Here is a 26,854-nt window from a genome sequence, read left to right on the forward strand (position 1 = left end):
CAGCAATAGATTTTGGGGGTGAAGTATCAGATGTGGATTATCAACACAGTTCAGTCTGTTTTTCAAAAACGGCATCATGGGTTGGAGAAGTTTCACCCTCCTGTGTCTGCCGAGGACAGATTTTCAGTGGCTGTAGGTATCTGGAGACAGAAGGGATAAGCAGCAGTGCTTAGCAGTGAATGGCATTTCATTTCTATAGTGTGCATTTCTTACGTAACGAAGCCACTTTGAAATAAGAAAAATTAGATTCACTTCCATGAGAAGTTTACAACACACACACTTGATGTGCAGAGACTGTCCCTCGTTTATTCTACTGTAACTTCAGGCCCTTAATTGGAAAGACTATGTACATGAGGAGCTATTCCTCTTACACTTTTACTTCGCTCACTGAAGACAAGCAGAAGAGGAAGCCCAGACAGACGAATCTAGATCTAAGAACAGCCACCTTCTAATGGCTACTGAACAGCCTTTTCAAAGGAAAACGTGTGCTGTCTGCTTAGACCTGAACTCAGCTGTCTTTCACAAATACATCAAAAACTACTGGGAGTCACGGGCAGCTGCATCGGCAATTAATTGCCATTGAAAACTAAAATACTTTGGGAATCTCAGCAACATCTACCGCTTTCAGCAGCACTGGACACAACACATGAACAAAGTTCTCCAAATGGTGAGGTTTGGCCCCAGAGCCTGTGTCGTGGGGAAAGACATTCACTGGAATGACACATTTTGCTCCGGGATGCATACGAAAATTCACGTGGGATGTGTGCCGCAGTCCAGGGGGTGACAATTTAATATTGCTCCTTCAACAGACTTAAGACTTGTAAAATGGGATCAATCTCAGCTGCCAGATACAGCATGCAAAACTGTGCCTTTATCCTTTGAATTTACAGAAGCTGAAAACTTCTAGAAATGAGCTTTGAGTCACAATAGAGATTTTTCATCTCTTACCTTTGCTTCTTGCAATACCAGGGCTGTATCTTGTGTTTAAAATGGCTGGTTTGCAGGAGGAAATGAAAAAGAAAAGAAGAAAAAAAAAACAAACGCTGTTGAGAACAAGAATTCTTGAAAACCTTCAGTTCCAGCAATCCATTTCAAAGGACAGGCTTTCCACTTCATGCTTGGACTGGAAAGTGATGGCCTTGGAACTAATTACAAACGGCTATAACTTAAGAGATAAAAATAAATCTATCACCATAACTTCTTAATGCGATAAACACATTTCACATATAGTTGGCCTTTAAAAAACACGGGCAAGCAAAGAGCAAAATAACCAGAAACCCGTAGCAAAAAGAAGTTGGAAGTCCCCTGTCGCCATTTTAATGTGAAAACTACTGGTGCTGTTAACAGTAAATACATTACTAGAAAACACCAAAAGCAGATTCTGTTGTGGTTTAAGAACAGTAAAATACAGCACAGACCTAACTTTCTTTACATGGGGGCTTAACCAAAATCCTACTAAACAGCAACAGAGACTTAAATGAGATTTACTCTCATGCTTTTAGGTGTGCTGGAGCAATCACTGCTGCTCGCTGAACTCCCGGGAAGCGGAATACGCTGCGAAGCCGACAGCTGTGTTGGCAGCAACTGGCTTGAGAATTCAGTGCATTGCGTTGGGAGGGACATTTTGAAAATGGCTGGAGGGCTTTGGAAACACAAGTCCGAGATGTCAGCTCCTTGGGAGATTTATTTTTAGATGTTGATTTGCTGCCCTAACTCCAAGGGTTTGTCCAGGGAGGACCAGCTCCATAAGCTTTTCCCAAACTGTACAAGGACTCTGCTCTCACAGCACAGACAAAGAAATAGCAGTCCCACGTTGGCATGTAATTGTCTACCTCTCATACCTCGAATTTGATACGTAAAGAAGCTCTTGTGGCAATTTAAGTTAATAATTTTGCTCCTTTTTATGACTTTAAATTTTTGCAACTCAAAACATATTCAAGTTTTTAAATGTACTGCTTTTAAACTTCCTTACTTTATTTCTTGAGCAGATCATCAACATTTCCAACCAGCAACTGCTTATCCTTTTTAGGCAGCACATGAAAGAAGGGGGACAGATATGTAGATAAAGACTGTGCAAGTAACAAATGTCTTCAACGGATTGGCATGCTCTGAGAATGATCTACATCGTCTTGGAAATGTCTCAAATGCCTCTAAGCTTCCCAAGGAGATACTTTAGTCTGTTTATGGCGGCCTATCAGTGTCACAACTCCCCCCAAAACAAACAATGCTCCTTCAAGAAAGCACTCTGTTACGGCTCTGAGCAGAAATGTATAGGCAAAGAAAAGGGCTGAGACTAGATCTGAAGAGCCGCAATTCTTTCTGTAGTACAGAAAATGTAGGAGGGAAACTCCAGATTAGAAACTCCATAAAAAAAAGACCAACTAGGCGATTCCAAGCCCCAAAGTGGATTTAAAAAAAAAAAAAATATACGGGTTTCATGAGGTAGTGTGTATGGAGTCAGTCAAGGAGAGAGCTGAAAAACAACCAGTCTGTGATGAGCTGGCACTCACAGATGAAAAGTAGAACTGACCAAAGGGCGTTTTTTTCTAAAAAAAAAAAAAAAAGAGAATAATTCTAAAAGTAACATTCCACGTCCCCCAAACACTAGGAAAAAATGAGAAAGAAGGACAGGAGGCAGCCACTGAGGGACAAACAGCCTGATGCGAGGTAGGAGACCCAGCTAAGGTGCGTTCTGCAAGACGCAGACACACACCGGGAGCAGACGGTGCGATTAAAGCGAGCACTCAGACAACAAGAGCGGGACCACCGTGTGAGCACCTACTCAATGTGGAGCTTCTGCTACAAATGAGGTGCTACCTACGCAAATGCAATTTGAAGACCAAGAAAAGGATTGATCAAGTTCTTTTAGCACTTGTGACTTTGCAGGAAAATAGTCTACCAAGGAAATCGGAAAGTCAATGGAGGCAAAAAGACTCAGAGAAGATCAGAAATCCTGTAATTTCATCTGCAGAAGATAATCATATTGGTCTATGTCTTTTGAAAGGGCAAAAATACTGAGCCACAAAGGAAAGGATGTACAGTGCAATGAAGGCAACTGGAAAAGAAAACACATGAATAGCACAGTTTGGTCTTCCTGGAAGATGTGTCACTGACCTCAGTAAAAAGGCAAATTGGCTAAAATGTGACATGCTCACCAAATTCAAGCCAGCCTACATGACCTCATGTTCAACATGAAACAATAACTGGAATTTAAAGAGAAAGCCAAATTAAATAAAGCAGTTAAAAAATGATAGCGATAGTTATCCCTCATTTAAACAAACTGTCAAAGGAAATAGCAAAAACCCCAACACTTGACATTTTAATATAAAGCCTAGAAATCTTTCTGAAAGATTTACTTAAGTCAAAACGTGGTATCAGGTTTAATGAACAAGCTTATCCCCTTTAACCGCTTTACTAAGTGGTCAGACAAAATTATCTGACATTACTCTCTGTCCTTAAAACCAATGACTGTTTTCCCCCACCACCACCTTTTTTTTTTTTCCCAGTTTACAAAAGGTAGAAAGGTTGGAGGGAACTGAGTAACTGAAACACTGGCAGTGCTGCCTTCTCCTTCAAGCAGAACAACCGGCATTGAAGCATCCACTGAGATTAAACAAGAGGAGAAGAAAAAACCCTTCAGTCTGAGGCACGGAATAAGCTGGTAATAGCCAGACTATAGCAGTCACACTCATTTGGAAAGCCAGCCTTAATCGTTTGAGGTGGAAGGCTGGACAAGAAAATAATAAGGCATTTTCTCAAAAAAAAACCAACAACCAACCCCACACTAAAGGAAAAAGCCTTGAGGCTTGTTACAAAGGAAGCTGAAGTGTTTTACCCTGAATGGAAAAGGCCTCTTGTTGCTGGTTTGGTAGCAACCTTGTATGACCTTTAAAAAACGCTCTCACATTTTGGATTGTAAAAACAAAGTTATAAAAAAACAAATCAAAACAAAACAAAACCAACACCCCAAAAAAACCCCAAACACAAAAACAAAACAAAACCCCCAGCCCAAGCTGCAGCAACTTCAGGACTGACTCCCAGTAACTCCAACTGGAAACCTGTCCCAGGACCTCCCCGCTGACAGAGAACTTTTCCTAACCCCCCATTTCCGCCTGTCTGTTCATATACCAGCATTTCTTTAACATTTCTCCTTCCTCCTCAGCATTTACTACTTACAGTCATTTCCCCAACTCAACCTTCACTTTGAGCTGAAAAAGTGAAGTTACTCTGATTTCCTCTCACCTGATAAGCCCCGCCATGCCTCCAGTCTTTGCTACGAATTCAGCTTGAGCCCATCCTTTCAAAAATGCATGACCAAAACTATACATCAAACGCTCCAGGTCCCGTGTAGCATCTCTGACCCAGTCCCATCCCCACCAAAAATACTCTGCTGGATGCATCTGCCATCATACTGTTCTTTTCCGTGGCTCCCCCACAGTGACAATCAATCAGTCCCACCGTGGGAAATCGCTTATGGCTCCTTTTTCTGGCAAGTTTTTGTTTTGACTTGTAACTACCTGACTTTGCATTTGCACAAGTGGGATCCTTCTGCTTCCAACAGCCCATTCTTTGATACCATCCAGTTCTCATGCGGGGTCCAGAGCCTCCTGTGCACTGGTGATGCCCATCATCTTTGAGCCAGCAGCAGTTTCAGTGCTCAGCCTCCTTCTTGGCCAAGATCCTTAATTCAAATGACAACAGCGAAAGTTACAACGGAGGCAGGAACTTCGATTATCTCCTCTTTCACCTTCCAACCCTGCCTCAGGTCATCTCCTGTGGCCCTCTTCTGCCACTGCCTTCCCCGCTTTACATTTTCCCACTAACTACATTGTCTTCTGTCAAAACTTTATTTAGCGCATCCTTTACCAGACAGAGGAAATCTAATCACATTTCCACTATCCAACAAAAGCAGTCGTGAATGATACAAGGTTCGTCTGGCACAAGAGCCTTTGTTTATTATCGTACACTTTTCCAATTAGTCATTTACTCCAAGCCTTTTTTTTTTTTTTTTTTTCCTCTTAATTTTTTAATTCAGCTTTTCAGACCATAACCCAGAAGTCAGTACCCACCAGTCTTGGCACTGCCGGGGTGGCTTTCCTTTTCTGCTCCAATATAAGCAGGAAACTGGACTACTCTCCAGCAGTCAGACCGACAGATACATTTCAAGCACCAGCATAAAAAAACATCGAACACGTTACCACCGCAGAAGCAATGCCCCATCGCACCCATCAGTGCGGTATTTCAGGCTCAGGTGCTGAATAAGGTTGTGCCTGAGCAAGCACGGGTAACACCTCAAAAATACGCAGCTGAAGGACAGCAAGCTGCAGAACAGAGCCTGAGAAGCGCATGCAATAGATACTGCTGCCTTCATTTCTAATTCATCAATTTATTGATTCACTAGAAACAAAGCTTACTTGAAACAAAGCTTACTTACATAAGCCACATCCAAACTGATGCAAGAGAAGTTAACAAAAAAAAAAAACAACACGCTTTTGGCTTTCCTTGGGGAGATTTGGTTGCAAATGAGACTGTCAGCGATTCTCTGCAACCAGATGTTAAATGTTTGTTTTACATATGTTAAAGAGGCATCTTCAGCCTGACAAAGAAGCATCTTAAAACATGAATTACCACTGAAGTATGAAATCCTACTTCAACTGCAGGAGACCACATTTGGTTTTTTGCAAGTTTTTGGCCTCAAAGCTATTAGGAGTGTCTTTGCTGGATAAACTTGCAGCTTTAAGGCTGTTTTCTGTTTTGTTTCAAGGGGGGAATAAGAATGGATTTACCATCAACTAAATCATAATGGATCATGTTTTTGGCTCTGTATGTTCAAGGCAAGCACCTTCCTCCGCCCTTCCATGGAGACACAATTTCACTTCACACAGTGCTCCTTGGGTACAGACCCGTGAGTCTCAATTTTTCTTGATTTGCAGCCTCCCAGCTTTCTCCTAAGAGAAGTGGAGGTCGCTCTGCAGACTCGCAGGAATGGGGGCCACTAACCTTCCATAGATCCCACAAAAACAGCGCACTAACCTTAGGCGCACAGTTATTGGTTCAGATTCATAGCGAACAAATAGACAAGAGACTACCGAGGAGGTTTATGTCCAGGTTCACTTTTGCCCATCCTGGATTTCCTTCTTGCAGCAGCTGAACTTTTGTCTTGCCTTTTTAAACGGTGTAGGGATGAAGGACATCTTATCCAGGAGCACAGGAAAGGCCAAAACAGTTTCAAGGTGAAATTCAACCGGCCTTAAAAACACTTCTGCCCCTGTTCAAAGAAACAAACTCCTTCAATACAGCAAATACAATTACTTCCTGCTGGACGCTTCCATCATCACAAAAGCAAATAAAACAATGGACACTTCTCATGTTGGACTTCGGCAAAAGATGTTTATTATTATTATTATTATTGTTGTGTTGCTGTTGTACCTCCTCTGCTCTGCCCACAGTGGTGGCAAAAATGCTGTTACCATATTGTAGCTGATGATGCCGGTGTACAAATCAAAATCCATCTTAATTCCAAACTCCATTAGAAACACAGGAAAAAAGATCAACATTTACGAAATGTAAAGGGAAAAATGGTATGGAAAGAAATTTTTTTTTTTATTATTTTTCAAGCTTCCAAGACAGTATTACAAACAACAGAGAGCAAAGTAAAGCTAGAAATGAAATACTTGACAGCATCTGTTTAAAAATTACAGCTAAGAAACCTAATAAAAGTTGAATAAACAGTTACTAGAAATAAAAATTTTTACACATATGATATTTGTCTGGGATTTTTATTTCTTTAAAATAATTCATACAAATGGTTACAGTCACAAACATGATTTTAACCAAAAATATTGCTAGCCTACCACATTACCAGGAAGGAATCAATGTAGGCAATGAAATGCTGCTACTTTTCAGTAGTCTAGTGCCTTTTTCGCATACCACCAATAATATATACTTTAACTGGTGACAAAAAGCACAATGCTCGTTTATACAAAACCTTTTTTTTTTTTTTTTCCTCAAAATCTCTTTGCAAGGTTGTCTTCATTTTGAAATAAGGGAATTCATGCCAAAATTAGGAGAAACTGTTTTTATTTTGTTTACTAAATTATTCTAAAAAATAAGACAAGCAGGTAGAAAAAACAATGCACTGTGTGGCGTAGAAAGAAAAATGGGAAAAATTCATTGTCCTGAGAAGTTTGCCAACTGCCTCATTTTTGGGCATGTTTTAAAATATAAAAGAAAGGATTTTTAATCTCAAAATTGGTTTGTTGAATGCCTCCCTTATGTTTTTCCTTGTTGACAGCTAAGCAAACAAACCCTTTTTAATGTTCTAAAAACTGTACACAGACAAGTACATTCATGATATAATTAACTACTAACTTCTCTTGCTTAACAAAGAACCCATAGGACACAGAAACAGTGAATCAGTCCACTGGACAGGGACAAACTACAATTTATACGGAGGAAAAAATGTTTCCAAATCTTCTTTTTGTCTCCCACCTTTTCCTTTTATACTGTATATTGGACCAGTTTCTAAAACAATAATCGTCTCCTCCTGTAAGTTCATGGTTTTGCCTTTAATCAAAATCCAGGGTTTTGTTTTGTTTTGTTTGTTTGTTTTCCACGCGCTGAAGCTGAAATCTCCGATGTTGGGAATGCTGTTTTCGTAGGCTACAATTGGTCGCTTGGGTGGTCTCTATCAGCTTCTGGTTTGACAGTTTGGCCGGGGGAAGGAGCATGGGGCGGGTGGGCTACAGCAGGGAGGCCATGTGATAAAGACATAGGGTTGGGGACTATTCCTTCTACTGCTGCAGGTATGCCAGTTGAAGCCACGCTTACCACGCCTGGGGGATACCTGCTGAGAGAAGAAAACAAGAACATAGATCAAAACCAAGAGAGGACTGACAAGAAAACCCACCTTGCCTCCTTCTAGACCTACAGAGATGCTTCTTTCGTTTTCAAACCCATGAGAAAGACAGTTGGTTAAGCTCCACATGAGATGCCATACGCAGATGCTGCTAAATAAGGCAAAAGGTGCTGTATTTTACCCAAATGAGAAATAAAGGTTTCCTAGATTGTTTCTTCATATTAAATAGCATGAGTGACAGCACAGTGACAGAAAAGACCTGGAAGTACTGCTCCTCTCCAAATACATCTCAACAAGAAGTAATTCAGGGTAGGTCTGCACAGTATGTATCTGTCCTTTACAACTCTTCCTCAAGTTGACCTTCAGGGATTTTTTTTCTCTTTCATTCTTATGCAGAAATATTCAAATGTCACTGTTGTGGTTTGAAAAAATATTTCTTTAAACTAATCATGCAGTTGCAGCTTTCTGATAGCCCTCCAAAAGAGCAGTCATACCCACACACTCTTAAGATGACAAATTCAAGCCTCTTGCACCTGAGTAGCTTTTTCAGCGTGAAACTTGTCACTGTACTTGTCTGAAAGAGAACCCGTTCTAGTTATTAGAGGACACGGCAGACTGCAAGAAAGAGAGATGCAAACATAAAAAAACCTACGGATGGTTTAAGAGATTTTTTACTATATCTGGACGAACACCGAGGCTTCAATATTTTACAAATTCAACAAATGTCACCCTCTGATTCAGCTTGATTTTATGCTGGTGATGATATTATCAGGCTAAAAAAAACATCTTGCAAACCTACTGTTTCAATCCTGAAGTTCAGTTGTAATTGATGAGCACTGGTATTTCACAGTGCTGTATATAAACAACAGCCACACATTAGCACGTTTAACAAAAACGTTTTCTTTTTAGCCAAATACACCTCAATACCCATTTGCAAGTTACCTCACACCGGCCACTTAACATCATAAAGCTGTACACTCATCCCTTGTTCTCTCCCGCTACATTCTGCTCACCCGAGCATCCCAGTGAGAGCGTTACCCGTTTAAAAGGCTAACCACTTACTCACTGTGGCATTTGCAACCCTAGCATTGAACTAAATGGGAGAAAAGGCACTTGTAGTCTTGTCAAGCTTTTTCAAATATGACATTATTTGGCCGTTGATTTTCTTCTCATCAGAGCTCAACGCTGAACGCACCAGGGAATTTCACGCCGTTTCAGTAGCATCTTCTCTAAAATACCCCATGTTTGCACTGCTCATTCTAAGTTCCCTCAAACTGAGAGAAAATCAGCGCAGAACTTACGCGAAAGTCAGAGGAGGAAAAAGCTGGATGACAGCACATTTATTTGTTCTCTTTTCTTCCACCACAGAAACTGCTTTTTGCAAACACTGTGCCAGAGGGGCTCAGCATGGCTATCTGACATGGCACAGGGACGATGGAGACACCATACACTGGCCTGGTCACCGTGGGAAAGATTCCTACAGATCATACCACTGACTGTCATCTGGGATGGATAACCAGTATGTGAAAGATCACACCACCTGTGGGCCAGAGAACTTTTTTCCCAATTGTACACGTATTTACAGGGCTTCCTAAGCCAATTTGTTTTCCAGAGAGCTTCCTTAGAATTAATTTGCAGTTGCTAATGGAATAAGTTGCTTGTTGCCATACCTCAATTTGAATCTTAATTATCAAATTTCTTCAATTCCTATGAAAACTGCCAGACTGGGTATTGTTTCACTTAAATTTAATTTTGAAACAGCTTATCTGTTACTCTAGGCATTTTGTAAAAAACAAAACATAACAAGACAAAAGCTTCCATTTAAAAGCCCAACACAGCAACTGCTTCCAACACAGAATCTCTACTTTCTAACAACGTATTCCCCGAGCACCAACACACCGGAGCTGGGAGGAATCAAGGAGAACGCCAATTCTACAACTGGGTTTCCCCTCAGGAAGAAGAGTCAGAGCCTTCCCTCGTGAAAATGGACGGTGCAGGATTGGCAGCATTAACAGTTACCTTATGAGCACATTGAGCAGTTCAAACTACACATCTGTAATCCTCCTTTGACTCCCAAATATTCTTTCTGTATATAAAAATATTCCCCTTGGACATCAACTTATAATAACTGGGATTCTACCTGTCAGCACCTCTCCTCAGACACAGGCTTCCTTGACTTGTACTAACATCCAAAAGCCCTACAATTGTTTTTCTTGTCCTAAAGCTACACAGTGGCAGTAGCCAAAATACAGATAACATAGCCCTCTAGAGAAACTGTATTTTGCTTAACGAGTCCTAACCCTATTTTGCCATTCTTTTTTCATAATTTTTGTCCCTTTTTAATTTAATCGTCAGCAATGTTCAAATTGTATCTCTGAAAGGAGGGCACGTAAACTCAACAGCCTCTACACATGGGCATTTCTATCCTACATAACCTTGCCTTACGTTGCTATTTATTGCTTTTCAGTTCTTAACCAGCAAATACATTCCCTCCAGCACTTCATAAAGGTGGTCCCAATCTTTCTCCTCTGGCAGCAGTAAGTTGAAACGTTTTCCAGGTAGAATGTCCACTGAATTAAATTTTTACAAAACCAGAAGTGAGATATCAGTTACACCTCTCCTCTGCTACTTCACAATCTTCCTTTTCTCCCACATAGTCTAATTTACTAAGAAAAATACAGTAGCCCTCTTAATTACAACTGAAAGGCAACCTTAATTTCCATGTTATTCTCCTGTATTTTTTAAACTACAGAAGCACCTTGAACTCACTATGTTAAGCTCTGTTCAAGAAACTGAGTCTGTCCCGAGAGCCTGAAAACTTAAGTGCACACTTTTACCTTATACTAGAGTGTCTGAAAAACACCAGTGAAATACCTCAACATGAAATAACTCCTGAATTACCAACATCTAACTATTCTCATCCAAGTACCTCTTCAGACCTGGATATTCTCATCTTCTACCAGTTAGAAGGCAGAAAGATATGTCAACATGTCTATAGATTGCATAATCACCGTTTACTGGTTGTTGAATTTCACTTTGCCTGTAACCTGCACGCTCTGTGACACAGGAAATGGCAGGGGGTTATTTAACAGGCAGCTCAGTAACAAATACACAGTAATAACACAAAAGCAGGGTATATATCATGCTGCTTCACCGAGACTATTACAAATACTTCCTTCTCAGGAATATTGTTAATCTTTACTCATGGGGTAGGTCCCGTTTGCTTGACCTTTTGTGTTGACAGGGTGTCTTGCATTTCATAGTAAATGGTTTTGTTTTCCACAGAGTACGATGATATTCAGGAGATCTAGATTATATTCTGCTGATGAATGCTCAATGTTCTTTGCTTGCGATAATATCTGATAATTTAGGAGTTCTGTCCTACATCAAAATACAAGTAAATGATATATCCAGAATAAAATAACCTTGTTAGTTTCAGTTCACCGAAAGAGCTATTTGCATTTTTTAACATATAAATTATTATCCTAGGTCTTATCTTCTAATGCAATTACATGACTATGATACAGTTATTAGCACATCTGAAACATTATACTGCTTGCACAAGACTCCAGAACTCAGCTAGCTGAACGTAATCTTGGATTGCAAAGAGAAGATAAAAAAATTTGGTTTGAACAATAAATTCAAATTCTGCAATTAATCCAGGTAGGAATTAAGCATCAGCAAACACCGCTATTGAAACCAAATTCTTCATAAAGCCCAAGCTTCAAGTTCCGCATATTTTATACTGCACTAAATAGTAACTGCCTTCACCTACACACAAACACTATTCTACCACCCCTCCAAAAAGAAGCTTTTACTATTTGTTGTATGACAAACTTCTCGCTCAAAATTCCCACAATAATTTTTATTTTGCATTTGAAAATAACTGTCAAGTCAAAATGTATTTACGATGAATTTTCTGTCTTGAAAAAACTAACTGAAACCAAGTCTAAAAAAGGCATTCAGTTCTGTGCTTATCCTGCTTAAATTAAATACATATGGTCTTTACCTTGTAAATCATTAACTCCCAAAACATTCCTAAGTTAAAATCCATTTCTAGCTGTGAAGCCTGCTTCTGCTGGACTTGTGACCCCCAAAATGAGAACAAACAACTGCATTTTATTTGGGCAGGCAACCCTGCTCCTGACTGCCATGACAGGGTGGGTGTTATTCCCCCCCGTTCAGCAACACCTGCCTTTAAGCCTCAGTTGCATTCAGCTCTGCCCTGAGTACTCCAAACTGAAGTCAATGAAACCACATGCGGTGTGGAGGAGAATATGTGTGCTTGAACTTTTCCTTTAAGCAAACGAAACCACCCTTCTTCAGACATTTAGGGCTACGGGTACTTTGTCAAAAAATAACCTTCTTGACATGATGTGAGATATACGCATGTTGATCAAATCACAGTTATTCTTTGGTACACTTACAGCTACTGATAAGGAGATTAAGGCAGCGGGTGGTGATGCACTCCCCTGCCATCTCTCCATCACCTTCTGATGAGACTGTTAAGAAGTCATTGGGACATGACAGCATTGCTCCACTTCTCAGCATTGCACAGCTGGCTTCTCATAGCGGGTAACACACAAAAAAAAAAATATCTTCTATTAAAAGCATGGGGCAGCCCTCCCAAAGAAGGACAAAGATAAGAAAGATGTATGAAGAAGGACAGCGCAAAGATTAGGACAAAGAGGTATAAAAAAATAATGAAAGGACTGGGCTGTCCCTTCCCTCAAGGCATTGAGGGAAGCAGCTGTTTGTAGCTTTCTCAGCCACTTTCATCCTACTTATGAGTAAATACCATACTGGAAGATAAAAAATTGTAGACTTTTTCATAAATAAAAATTGTGTGAGGCTGTCTACTAGGAAAAATCTGCTGGTAGAACAGCTGCTAGGGATAAAAGGACAGAGAAAGACTCTCAAGCAAACAAAGTAACTAGGGAACGCACATATCATGTAAAAAATTTGCCCTTTTCTATTAATTATTAAGAACTGCTTTCACAGTTGATTGAGAATACATAGATCAAGTCCCTCAAACGCTTTTGCTTAAACATTAAATGTGTAATTTAGAAAAGACTATTTTAAACCTATTTTCATAATCACCACAGGCTATTCCACCGTATTCACTACTGAGTTATTTGTTCTCTTGTATGTCTCGAGGCCACAAAACCACGTAACAATAGTTTATTACTGGAAGTCTTTCTGTAACCTCCTGCTGCATCATCACCTTCAGCAAAAGGAACATAAACTTCCACTGCACTCACTGGAGGTGACTAGAATGGTTTTACTTGAATGTGCAAAAAACTGTGTATTGTTCAGGTATTACTAACCACACAAAAAAGATAAGAAAAGGAAACATACTTACGCACTGCATGACTGACTTCAACGAGCAAAACAAGATCATTCTCCTGAATGCAACAATTATGAAAACAATATAGCTGGGGCCTAATCCAAAAACACTTCATTTATTAATAGGAAGGTCTTTTATTTATTCTGGAATGCATACCTCTAAATTAAGGAGGTATTTCTTTTACACCTGCAGCATGCTTACCTGTATGCAGCACCATTAAGCTCTGGATGGACAACTCCGGGATCCATGCTGGCCCAATGTGTAGCTGCAGTCAAATGATCTTTGTTAACACAGTTTTTCAGACTGTCTGGAATACGACCTAGGATGAAGCAAGGGAGAGGGAGAGGAAATAAAAAAAAACATAAAAATTGTATGCCTTATGCTCTTAATGTATCTATGTTAAAAACAGTTATAAATATTTGCATATTTAAATCAATACATAAAATCACACGAAGAGCTTATTTTTGATCCTCTCTGTTCCCCTTTTGTCTGGGACTTAGTTAATAATGGTTAAAATGCTCTGTGTAATTTTTATTTCTCCGTCTCTCTTTATCTTTTGCATACAGGGTCTCAAGAAAACCGCAATCAACAAGATTCCTGCTTTCCAAGAAGCTAAAACCTGAATATAGAGCATGGCTGCTAATCAAATTCAGTAATGTAGCCTCCTGCTCTCTGTCCTTAACATCACTTTCCTCCTTTTCCCTCCACATTTAATAGCAATAAAACCCTTATTGAAGAATGTAGGATTCTGAATGTAATTTTGCCATAAACCTGAATATGACCTACACTAATTTCCTGTCCTCCTGATCTTCCCCTTCTTGATCTCAATTGCTCTTCACGCTTATTTACTGTGATGTATTAATCCTCAGCCATTTCTTTCATTCCTACAAAAAAGCAAAATACATGAGGAAACTCCCTCCTTCATTCCTTCAAAACTTTTCCTTAACCTCTGAAGTTTAACTGAAATTTTAATGACAGATACTGCAAAATCTGTCAACCTGATTCAGCAGATACTGGACAAGCCTCTGACTGTCTTCTGCAGAACTATCCCCAGCCCTGCAAAAAATGACATTAACAGATACGACATTCTCCTCATGGCAACAGGAATATTTCCACCTATTCCACAGGAGATCAATCGGAGCCTGGTTTTTTTTCTGATATCTGTTTTGAAGTATCCTTTTTAAAGTTTAATCCTACCGTGTATTTGTGCACACAGAGGTAGAAAGAGTGGAGTTTGAGTCTACCTCTGCTGCTGTTGGCAACAGTACTCCAGAAATGCTTTCAAAAACTGCCTATGCTCCATCATTACAGAATTCAGGCTTTTTGTCTCCAGCTTCCTACTGGAAATTTGATTAAGGACTTCACTACTCTTTGCCTGCTCTTTCTATCCATCAGCCTGGCCACAATGGGGCTACAAAAAAAGTCTTTTCATAGAATTGCTTTTTGCCTAGTGGATACTATCAAATATTTGTTACTCCATGACTTGCTTATGTCACTAAAACTTCCCATGTCTCCTATGCACAAGCCAAACGGGCTTCTTAGTTCAGTATCAGACAAGATGAGGTACATGCCCCATTATGGGTGAACTCCTACCATTCTCCTGGTTAGAAATCATCTTCTAAATTTAGCTGAAATGTATATCCACCTAAACTTTTGCCAAAGTCATCCATAAATTTAAACAGTATCTTTCTTCTTCTGATGTTTATCCTTCTCAAGTATTTTTAAACTGCAATCATGTCTGTCTCCTTGCCCCTGTCATTCTTCATTTTGCCAACTTCTGTAGACATGTTCTGCAAGTCTCCCCTTACAAAACAGTATTTATTTATTTTAAACCATTTTCATAACTATCCTTTCACTAGCCAGGCTCACCTTCCCATTTCTTCTACTACTGTTTTCAGTGGTCCTCCTTACTTAATACTTTGAATATTTTGATGTTCAAAAAATATATTTAGAGGTATTTAATCTCTGCTTATTGTTTGTTTTTTGTTATTTTGTTGTTGTTTTTTTTTTTACACGTCAGATTGTCACTGACTTTTTGGGAACAGCAGAACCACTTAGCATCTTTACCATCAGATGGTTGACACAATCTGCATTCACTCACTGTACACCTTTTTCCAATTAGCTTCTCTCTCTACACCCTCTCCCCTCTGTGTTCCCCTATGGCTTTCACATATCCAGCTTTATCCCACGCTTCCTGTATCTTTCCTACATTTGTTTCACTGCAATTCAATGTCATTCTCACCTCCCTAATGTTGGCCTCGGTTTGATCTTACTACAAACCATGTGCAAACACTGAAGTGCTGACAGCTTCAATACAAATCAATGATTTAGATCGCTGATAGCACAATCACACACTTTAGGAAAATATAGGTCTGTCGTCCCAGGCACATGTGTTTGGGGCTATAGCACAATATTTAACATAAAACTAGCTCAGTTTTCAGGTCTCAGCCTATTAATGCTTATTTGCACATCAATCAGCCCCCAGGTAGGTATCGTACGCTGTTTTATGCGATCGGTCCCAGAGCTATTTGGGAGCAGGTAATAGTTATACAACAACTTAATGAATGCACTATTAGAGCTTTTCCAGAGTACAAGCACAAGGACCAATTCGAGCAAAGGGATGGTCAGACTCTTTAAGTCACCTCTAAAGCAGAGAGAAATAGTCCTGTAAAGGGCAATTCAGATCAGGAGTTTAAGAGGTGCCTTTAATCAGCATCCAGAGAAGAATCTTCTTTCTGCACAGGCTATAAATGAATCTAAATCACCGAGCCTCTCTCAGCTACTGCTCGGGCTTTTTGTATAGCAGAGCAATGTGTTGGCACTGAGCTACTCTCAAGGTGACACAGATGGCCCTGCATGTCTGCAGAGCATTCAGTCTATATTGCCAAGGGGGAAACAGCAAAGTCGTACTAAAGAGAGAACATTAGTGTTTAATGAATCATTTTCCAGTATGAAAATCCTTCCTTTTATTTTAGGCTACAAGGGATTCAAACCAATGCCAAATGGCTCACTCTTCTCATTTTATTTATTAGCAGTGTATGTTCAAGACATAACTGTTTTCTCTTATGTGAACAGTTTACAATTACATGGCAGTTATATAACAAAGAGACTTTACTCTTTAAAATGCCAGACTTCTATAGCAATGCTTTAAAGAGAGGAACATCTAAAATAGAGTACCCTCCCAACAAAATACTGAAAACTTTGTTTTGACCTGGAGAATGAGTGGTCGAGATACGAGCATTACTAGGAACAGCGTGAAGCTCTAGATGCTTTATCTCAGAACATTACAGCTTTAAAGACACTGAAATTCCAGACCACCCTCCAAGACAAATTTGGATGAATTTGGAAAATACAAAGGCGCCAAAAAGAGAAGAATAAAGGAAACAGAACTGCTCACTACAAGTATAAAGGGGCATCTAGGAAAACCTATGGAAGATACCAGCAGTATCTGGATGACTTGCAGTCAAACCCATCAAACAGGTAATATTTACAAGCAACAACAACAAACCCCCAGATTTTTTACATATAAGTACATTCCTGTTATATGGAAAAAGCACTAATTTTCCAGTGCCTACTTTCTCTTTCTAATTGCAATGAACCTCCAAAATGATCTGTTCCAGTTCTGAGAACAGACTTCGTGGGTATTTGCTAGTTTCTAGGTTTCAAATATTAGAAGCGGTAACCAAAACCTAAGCTTGGTTCTTTTCAGCATGTTTCAAGACTGAAGAATGAAAGAGGTTGTTAAAAAAGAAATACGCAGTGAACAAGCTAATAAGGTGAGGTAGTACCTGTGATGGCTCTTCGGATCTCTCGTGCTGCTTCTTCCCGCATCTCAATTGAGGCTTGTTCACTATACCACGCTGCATGTGGGGTACAGATCAGGTTTGGTGCATCCTTCAAGGGGCCCTGACTAAAGCTAAATGAAGATTTAAAACAAGATCAAATGACAAAAAATACTGGGGTGCGGTGGGGTGGGGGTGGGGAGAAGAGGGGACGGAAAAAGGGGTATGATCCAGATGGATTTGTACATAGATTAATTTCTAAATCAGAAAAGAAGCGCATTTCTATTCCTTGTTGAGTTTGGTTTTAATTCTGTCAGTTAATTTAATACACTATTCATGGTATAAATAAGCAACAATCACCTCTCAAACTCAAAGGGTAGAACCTATGTATAGCAGCAACATTAGCTTCTGTCCAATGCACTTACTGCTAACTACAGCCACTGCCACTCCAATTCTTGTACAGAAATGCAAATAGCAAGACCCAAATCAGTTCAGGATGCCATTCCATTTGTCCATTTCATCACAGTTTTACTTTTACTGCATTAGCCAACAAAGCTATGTTCTCTCAAGAGTCAATGTGACATTTAGTTATCTAAAGAAATCTTACAATTATTTCCAAATAAGAAGCGTGTCCATCAGCAGCCTCAACTTTTTTTTTTTCATAATTCCGTTTTTTTTTCTGATATTTTTAACTATTTTTTTCTTTCCTGTTCCTTTATAGAAACTCCACAGAAAGAAGGAAATTTTCTTTACAGATTGATTTGCAGGGAAAGCAATAAATCTGTGTAAAAGTGCTATCACAGAGTAAAGAAACTGAAAATAATTGAAACTTGCTCCTCCTATTTATTTCCAGTTTTAATAATCTTACAGTCAATTGCAACAACAGGAGAACAAATACTTTAAGACAAAAGCGTGCTTTCAGAGTTGGTCATATTTCATAAAATGATAGATTTCATCTGTAGTTCAATAAACATCAGAGTATCTGGCAAAACTCTTGAATAGAGAGTTGCATGCTGCGATCAGATAGACATGCAGCACTGAAGCCAAAGGAAATTGTGGCTGTAATCCTGCAACTGAATCTCTGCAGATGGCATCTCCATGCAGTAAATGGGGCTTCCTATAGGTGCAACGGTCTGCTTGTGCAGATCTGAGATCTGAATTGGGAAGAATGTATGTAGCTGAAAGTCCCCTGAGCTGTTAGATTCTGGCTTTGCACAGCACTACTGCATTGTAATGACTACATTTAGAAGTAAATGAATGCAGGGTATGCATAAATAAAATTAAATATTTGTGATGTGGCATTGTGTCTCAGCAGATATAAGAATTCTGCCCAAAAGGAAACTATTCTATTTTTTTAAAGCTTCTATTCCTCCCCCGAGCTGATACGAGAGAGACTGTGCTCTCTCCAGTCTTTACAACCTGCCCTCAAGTCCTGAATCTGTTCCTCTTCAAAAAATTATGTGGATTGTTCCCGTTAAAATTAACATTTGTCCCTGCCCATTCTGAACAACTGAAAAAGGCTTGTCACATACAAGCAGTAAGCTAAAGCAGTCTATTCTCATAACTGTAACTCAGAAGTCAGGTTCAAGACTCAAGGACATATCAAATAGGCTCGTTTCTGATTAGGAGTGCCACTATCATAATGCCAATGCCACTTTGGGGAGTGGTACCTTTCTGCCTAAAACACTGGTGGACTTCTCAGTGTCTTAAAAAACTAAGGCTTGTGCTACCAGCTCTGCTAATGACAGCAGAGTTACTACTCCCCTGATAAAGGGTATAAAAGCAAAACAAAACCTGCACTCTGACCACCTTCCGTATCTTCACTTTTTTTTTGCAACGTGTTATATTTATCGCTTTCCTGCGGAGGCAATCATTGCAAAATTATGTCTTTTCTTCCAAAAAGGTGTCATGAAGCAGTTATTTCTCACACCAGATCTCAACTCTTTGCCTTCTGTAACAGTCTGTTCAGACATCAACATTAGTTGCCTCCAGAGTTGCATCAATGACAAAGGAGCGTTTCCCTTGAAGCCATGACACAAAGCCATGATCAGGATTTGAACCCAAGTCCCTGCTATTTCTACTAAATAAACCCATGGGATTTTTATTTTTTTTTGAAGGAACTAAATCTTGGATGCCACTTTTTTCACTTCTGACCACATACGCAAGCTCCATCTACAGCTGCATTAGTCCAGTGCTGCACAGATTCATGTTGCTTTACTAAGGAGTATTTAGCTACCAAATGAAGGGAAAACTCAATTTACTTGTTGCTGTTGATTGTATCATGCACTAAGACTTAAAAATAAGAAAGTGAACAAAATAAAAAGAAAAGAAAAGGAAAAGCACCTGAATGGTTCTGACTCATGTACATCTAAGGCTGCCCCTCGTATCCTTCCTTCCTTCAGGGCCTGTGCAAGTGCTTTTTCGTCTACTAACCCACCTCGAGCTGTGTTGACCAGGAAAGCCCCTTGTCTCATCTAGGGAAAGTTAAAAAACAAGAATGATGAAATAAAAATAAATGAAATAAAATCGTTGTGGCATTATTTTTTACTCAAAAGAAGCATCCAGTACAACAAAGGCTATTCAGCTGGTTTAACCTGTAACAGTTGTCTTCCCTTTCCATTGGAAAGTACCACAAAATGTGATGCTTCGAACATAAAATGCTATTTCACAGCACTTAATAACCTTTTGTTTCTTGTAAGTAGTGTCTTTTAATAGAAGCGTTGTTTCAGATATTGTGCAGTAACATGATCAAAAGATACAACTGTGCATATGAAAGAGACAGATCGTTTTATGCCTTTTTATTTCACTGTGAAATTGCATGAGACAGAAACTACAGCACATTCTTAAACAAATTCATATTTTGTGGTTTTCAACTTTCACACAAATAAAAGCCTACATGAATTTTTCAGAAAAATCAATGCTTTTGGATTTTCAAACACTTTTCCCTTTAGTTGCCAAAACAAAGTAGATCTATGTTTTATTTATTTTTGTTACTTCAGCTTCCTCCTCCCTGTGAGACTTTTCAAATAAAGGTCTAAAGAATTCTTACATTATTCAATTAAAAGGCATGAAAATGAATTTGGTTGAGAACGCTGTGTGCCCAGGAGAGAAGCTGTGCTGTGCATTGCGCAGATTAGCATTGTAGATGACACTGCGTGGGGAGAACTACAAGAATTTACACCACAGAATACCCACAACATGAAAACAAAGTGGCGGTTTAAATAAGAGAGATGGTACGGAAAAAAAAAAATTGCTACATCCTGCTTCCAGCCACCCTAATACTTCATCTTTTACCAGATGTCTCAAACACAGCTTCTAATCTCAGAAGCACTTCTGTGCATGAAGGTAAGCATATGAAGAGCAGGAAACAAGCTGAAGATGAAGGATAAAAATCTCATTTTGTACTGACTCCATCTCTCACCATAAGAACAAGAAAACCCCAACATTTTGACACCAAGTCAACTACTTGAAACCTACACATCAAACTAAAGCTTATGTAAATGGATTCTTGCTCGGAAAGACTGATTCAAAATGCCAAATTCGTGAACAAGGAGGTTTGGATGAAAGTCAGCTACCAGAATTTTTTTTACATGAGATCATATGAAATATTAAACAATTAACATGCATATGCTTATAGTAAGGTTATAAAAAAAACAAAAACAAAAACAAAAACAAAAACAAAAACAAAAACAAAAACAAAAACAAAAACAAAAACAAACAACCATGTTTTACTGGCCAACTCGCTGGGTTTAGTGTGGCCCTGCCTCTCTCCATTTGTAGACTCTTGGGCTTACAGGAGAACCATCTATTGGTTTGTATAGCAAAACCAAAGTCCACTTACAGGAGCAGAGCTAAGGGATACTTCTTTTAGTTTTATGTAATTAACTTGGGAATTAGAACAGTGAAGAAAGAAATGGTGGCATGACCTTAAGTTGGTCTAGTAACAACAAGATGTTCCTGATGGGAACCATCACTGCATCTCCACTACTTGTCAGCTGTGAGAACTAGATCAAAACTAGCACAGGTGGGCGCATCCAAGTGGCAATCACACTTTCTCTGCACACATACAGACTCATGGGAGCTTATATATCCTTTCCTATTTCTGTCCTCTTTCAAAAAGATAACTTAGTTCTAAGTATAACCCAGTGTATTTATATGCCCATTGAAGGACGTGAAAATTTTAATCAAAGTGAACCCTGCTAAAATCTTCTGTCCACCTTAATAACTTCACTTGAGTTTTCATTTTAGGACTATTTACAAAATTCTAAAGCTAGTACTAAGAAAAGTCCAAATCAAACAGAACATGGCTGCATAAATGCATTCTAGTGGGAATGAACTACATGACTCATGATAAACTATAAGGGTGGATGCAGCTGGAGATGACCCTTAATGAGGGGCGGAAGTTTGAAAGCACTTCACAGCTAGAACTGCTGACAGCTGTTTGATTCACCTACACTAAACCTGCATAGCTGCTTTAAAAATGTCTCACATTTAAAATGCAGCGTTTTCTTCTCAAATCTGTAAAACGAAAGATGACATCAGCGTCTCTTAAGAGCACTTGATTACCATGGGTTCAATAAACACAAGCCTGAAACACTTCTCTGAGCTACTCTGGGACTACAAGGCCAGGCACGATGGCTAAGCAGAATGCTGACTAATTAAAGGGAAAAGCTACTGAAAGAGAAGACCGACGCCAAATTTTCAAAGACATTTTAAAGTTATGTAATTTCAGATTCTAAACAAAATTCAGGGCGAGACTTTAATGAAATGAGATGCACCACACTTCTCTGTACTTTGTTTAAAACAGGTTATTACATGAGCATGCAATATTGGACAAAAGTGGCATGCAATGCTCTAAAAATTTTAGGCCAACTCTAACATCTGTCAGCCTAAAAAAGCTATTCTGTCCTTTTTGATACATATGCAGAAGATGTGCTCTATGCAAACTAAGCAGTCAGGGGTGTTATAATTTTATGGTTTGCACATCAGCTGTTACTTCCAAACTTCATACCAACTTTTATCCAAAAGCAAGAACTATCTTGTAACATTTTAATCCTTGCTTTAATCATGAAGGATAACAAATAGCAAGATAAATCCTTACCATATCCTTTCCAGTACAGACTTTACTGTATGCATTTCAATTCATATGGTATCACTCAGTTTTAACCTGTTTTTTTTGTTTGTTTCTCTGACTAATGTGCTGAGGCCTCTCCAAAGCTCATTGCATTTATCCACCGCTCACAAACTCCCTGTGACACAATGGCCCAAGTTTCACCATCCGCTGTATCACGAGGGACCACTGCTAAGCCTCCAGATGGTCCCACTGAATTCAGTGTGATTCTGTTTGGTTCTAGATGTCTGCTTGCAAAAACATCTAACCATGTAATAACCGTTAAATGCACCTGAGCACACAATAAAAAGAGAACGTTCAGGGCAGGGTGACAGAGCTCTGTTTTCTTAGAGATTTGCATTTTATGCTTCTTCATTTTTTAGAGTTTTAAATCCCAAACCCTGATTTTATGTTGGCATGGATCTGAAAAATCCCTAAACTCTCAAATCAAGTGTGTTGTATCATCAGTTTCTGCTGTGATCCTACATGACTGTGGAACATGTTCATCAATTACTTCAGTTCTCCTAAAGTTCAAGAGCAGTAGGTGCAAACTATTTCTCAGAAGCCAAGCAATGATTTTACTGCGAAAGAGGACTACTGTTACCAACACATACAAACACTACATATATAAAGAACATCAAAATCAACTATTACGTCTTAGAATTTCTTTCCTGTACACTATCTACATTCTTACATCTCAATGTTGTATTTCTTGCTATTATCTACACTGAGGTTGGAGTCAGAAACTAGACATTTAATGAAAAAGCTTACTATCAGATTATTCAATAACCAAGCAGCTACTACACCTAGATTTTGAAATTATTTTAATATTACCTAAAACTTTAGGGGGAGTTTAGTACTAATTCCAAGCAACATTATTTTTCCAAATAATGCAATGCTGTAAAGGCGACCCACACGTGAAGCGCTCTGCAAGCATCAGGACTGAGCACAGGGGGGAGCCATTTAGTCACAATCCTTAAATTGCATCTTAAGAACTCAAACTGAGGAACAAGAGTGAAAGGCAGAATTGCTACCTGAAAACACACAGGTAAAGGAAGTAGCTACTAGAAGACAAAGAAAAAGTGCTTTTTTATCTAAAAGCTATGCAACTTTATTAAATCTGAGCAACATTAAGAAGAGTAAATTATTTCCACAAATGCAATGCTACTGAGCAAAAAAAGACAATAAAAGCAACAATTCATAAGCCACCAGTTATTTCCTAATCAGTTATCAACCTGCTTGATCTCAAAGTAGCAAAAGGGAAAGAAATTTCTTTCAAATGAGAATCTGCCTGTTTACATAAATAAACGCTATACAGTGCCAGCCACAGGCACCGATGCGGAGGGCATCCACAGAGATTATTACCTGCTTTATGGTGAAGTCATTAATAAGGTGATGATTGTGTTCATTCAAGTTGCAGTGCAGGGTAACACAGTCACTGTGGAACAGCAGGTCCTGCAAAGTGCTCACCCGCTGCAGTCCCAGAGCACGCTCCATGCCATCTGAGAGGTATGGGTCATAGAAAATCACACTGAAGCCAAAGGCTTTGGCACGTAGTGCTACTGCTTGCCCAACACGCCCTAGAACAAGATAAACATGCAATGAGAACAGATGTGGAAGCAGCTGGCAGAAGGTAGCCTCCTCCTTCTTGCAAATGCTTCTATCAAACCATACTGTTTTGAACAGCAACTGGAAGAGGGTAAAAAAGAGGCGGCTCCCATCCGTCTTGAAATCATCACTAAGATCGGAAACGTTACATCTGGGCTGTTTCACACTGCCTTGCTCAAAACAAAGCAGGAGGTCTGCACCTTTTGCAACCAGAGATCTGAAATGCCAGATGATGTCACGTAATCTGCAATAACCTGAGTAATACAAGGGTTTGCCTGCTGGGCCTGTTTATGGTAAAACACTACTGCTTGTGAACATGTCATGCCAAGGACTTACTCTTACCCATGTCGGACCAGCTGGCTTTAATAAAAAGCTATAAAATTAATCCTCAAAAATGGATGCAGTAAAAGATAATTTGTTTAATCTGAAGCTCAACCATTCTCAATGCATGGAATCTTCTTTCTGAACTGGTTTTTTCTTTCATTTTGAGTAACATCCTTTCAGCATTAAAATGCTTACAAGAATCCTGTCATCTCAGGCTCTAAAAATTTTTGTATCCATCTACCTAAATGATGAATAAATACAGTCCATCATATGGCACATAGTTAAGAAGAGTGTGGCACCATTTGGTATTCACATTGACCTTAGCTTTTCTCTGTTCCACTTTCCTTACTGTCATATTTTAGAGTTGCGACTGAAATTGCTGTTTGGGTATGACTCCATGCCGCATGTATGAGGAGGTGAGTATTCCCCTTTGACACAATACCAGTAAAACACAGAGGAAAAAAATGAGTGAGTACATCTAGTGAATAAGGGTATTTTGAAGAGCGAGAACTAACAGCAGACTTTCAGGTTACAACACTACACACTAGATACTCATGTTAAGAGTATTACAAATGTTAGATAAAGACGTTTCAAAAGCATCACTAGACACACCATAATAATCATGTCTCATTTGAAAAAAAAAGTCAACAAGTTTTCTTTTGTAACATACGAGTTTGTTCAAAAAAAAGCATCAAATTAACACAGGGAAATCCTGTCTCTTTCCAATTGTGCTTGAAGGGATTTCCCTCTGCTTTTCAGTTTCTCTTTGAATAAACTTAAAAAGCCACAGAAAGAAAGGTTTTTTGTTGATCATTTAACCTGAACACAGCAATTCTGCAGTGCTTAGTGACAGATGTGCTTGGAATATTAAACAGTCCGCCAATCTGATGGGGGCTGTCTGCTTTTCTTTGGGGACACAAGTTAAAATACTCTTCAAAATCTTTTATTTCAATATTTGCATACATGTTCTTTGTTTGCTTTTCAAGCTGTTTTTTATAAACTTGAATTAGACAATTTTCAGCACAAACACTGTATTATTTTCAAATTTTGGCATGTTCACAGCTCAAGGAATCAGTCACACAATTGTAAATGATTTTTTTTTTTTTTGTAAAGGAAGCGTATCACTTTTACTCCAGCTCCATTCATTTTCACATGCAACACTCTGTCATCTGTTCTTTTTTACACTCTTTACAACACTAATACCTGAGGGGATTCATGACAGTGAAGTCTCTTACAATAGACTCTCCAGTTAAAGCTGCACTTCCCATTCATTGCAACCAGGCTAATAAACCAAAGCCACCTTCAATGCACGCAGTTTCCTTCTGAAACACTTGGGAATCACACGTGTGTACTTCTACCCACAATTGTCCCATTACAATTATTTTATGGGATAAAACTCTTCCGCAATTGACAATTCATATTTAGTCTTCATCGTTAGACAAATATAGGTGGACACACACAGTTTGCCATTTCCTTTTTAAACTACAGTATGACAATATAGTATTAAACCACCAACCCATGACGTTTTTTTTCCCTTCCTGAAAAACCTGTATTATATAAAACTCTCCTGGGTATGAGGGGTGGCTCAAAACATACCTCGGCATACCAAGAACAACAGAACAGCACACAAAGCGTCCCACCCTCCAGACAACTCTATCTTAAAAGCGTATACAATTGCTATGAATATTCATGGCTGCTTCCAGGGAAGGAAAATTCTGAAGTTCAAAATATCTAATGAACTTCTTGGTCTGCAGTGTGGGAAGAATGCAGAAAATGCCTGCTGCATACAATTGCAAAAAAAAAAAGCAGAAAGCAACAAAAGCCTATTTTAGAAATTAGAGATTTATAAAAAGCTCTAGCAAAGCCCATGCATCATTTCAGCAACACCAGAAGTGTGAAGAGAGACTCATCAAGAATGCCTGGGTCTCCTGTTACAGTCTGACCCACCTACTTCCCCCAGGTCTCCCAGTTTGTAGGTGTTTCTGACCTTGACCTTGCCAATGTCCCGATTTGAGTGTGACAGTATAGAAGCTGCAGCTGCCAACGACCCCCGCCCAGCCCTTGGGCAAAGAATCAGCATCCTATGCTGGTATTACACAGTTTTATAAACGCCCTCGATCCATGGAAATGTTGATGACCTGCCTGCAGACTTCCATGGAAAGAAAAAGTGCTTTCATTTAGCAGATCTTTCCTGTCTATCCAACAGCAGTGGAGAATCCGGGTAATTTTTCCTCCCTCTTGGAAAACTCCGAAATGTGGAGAGTCCCATTTTGTTACATTTCCCGCTGAGTGCATTAAAAGAACTAGTAGGACTGCTAAGGGTATATCATTTATTGCATGGTAATACCACCCAACTCTTAAGCCTTAATGTGGTCTGATAATGCAGATCTGTACTTTGGCCAACATCTAGTCAGGACCGTGGGACTGTTGAGACAATATAGCAGGTGAGGAAAGACACACTGAGAGATGACATTCATTATGATGGGGAGACAAATGTATTTGGAGGAATTTCACCTCTCTGGAGTGAGGAAATGCATTAGCTATTAGTCATCAGCATTTGTAACTAGGAAGGAAGGGGAAGGGAGTGTGACTGCACTGCCTTCACTGCTGTAAAATTATCATTACAGCAGAACCAGGTCCAGCCCATTTATTCATCCAAATACTTACATGCTGGTGCTCATAAATATTCTCCTTTAAAAAAACCCCAGCACCTAAACGTCTAGATATAAGGTGAAAAGGTAGCTGCTTTTCTTTCCTTTTTTTTTTTTTTTTTTTTTTCCCCCCCTAAACACAGGGCTTACTACCCAAGCTTGTGATGCATCACT

The 26,854-nt window shown here is 39.2% G+C and overlaps 1 protein-coding gene across 2 annotated transcripts in view; it reads right to left on the minus strand.

Annotated features, from left to right (window-relative positions):
* Positions 1-6,579: 6,579 nt before the first annotated feature.
* Positions 6,580-26,854, minus strand: part of CTBP1 (C-terminal binding protein 1) — a 193,730-nt gene continuing 173,455 nt past the window's right edge. The window contains exons 5-9 of one of the 2 annotated variants that reach the window (XM_009882526.1): positions 23,463-23,677; positions 19,331-19,461; positions 16,994-17,121; positions 13,407-13,524; positions 6,580-7,846 (exon numbers count right to left, since the gene is read on the minus strand). In XM_009882526.1, the coding sequence (XP_009880828.1) occupies positions 7,663-7,846; positions 13,407-13,524; positions 16,994-17,121; positions 19,331-19,461; positions 23,463-23,677 (776 nt within the window). In that variant the 3' untranslated portion in view covers positions 6,580-7,662. Of the gene's footprint in view, positions 7,850-13,406; positions 13,525-16,993; positions 17,122-19,330; positions 19,462-23,462; positions 23,678-26,854 lie in introns of both variants that reach the window. The other variant, XM_009882527.1, reaches the window with a different exon arrangement.

Source organism: Charadrius vociferus, unplaced genomic scaffold (genome assembly GCF_000708025.1).
Source record: "Charadrius vociferus isolate BGI_N301 unplaced genomic scaffold, ASM70802v2 scaffold213, whole genome shotgun sequence".
Classification (NCBI taxonomy): domain Eukaryota; kingdom Metazoa; phylum Chordata; class Aves; order Charadriiformes; family Charadriidae; genus Charadrius; species Charadrius vociferus.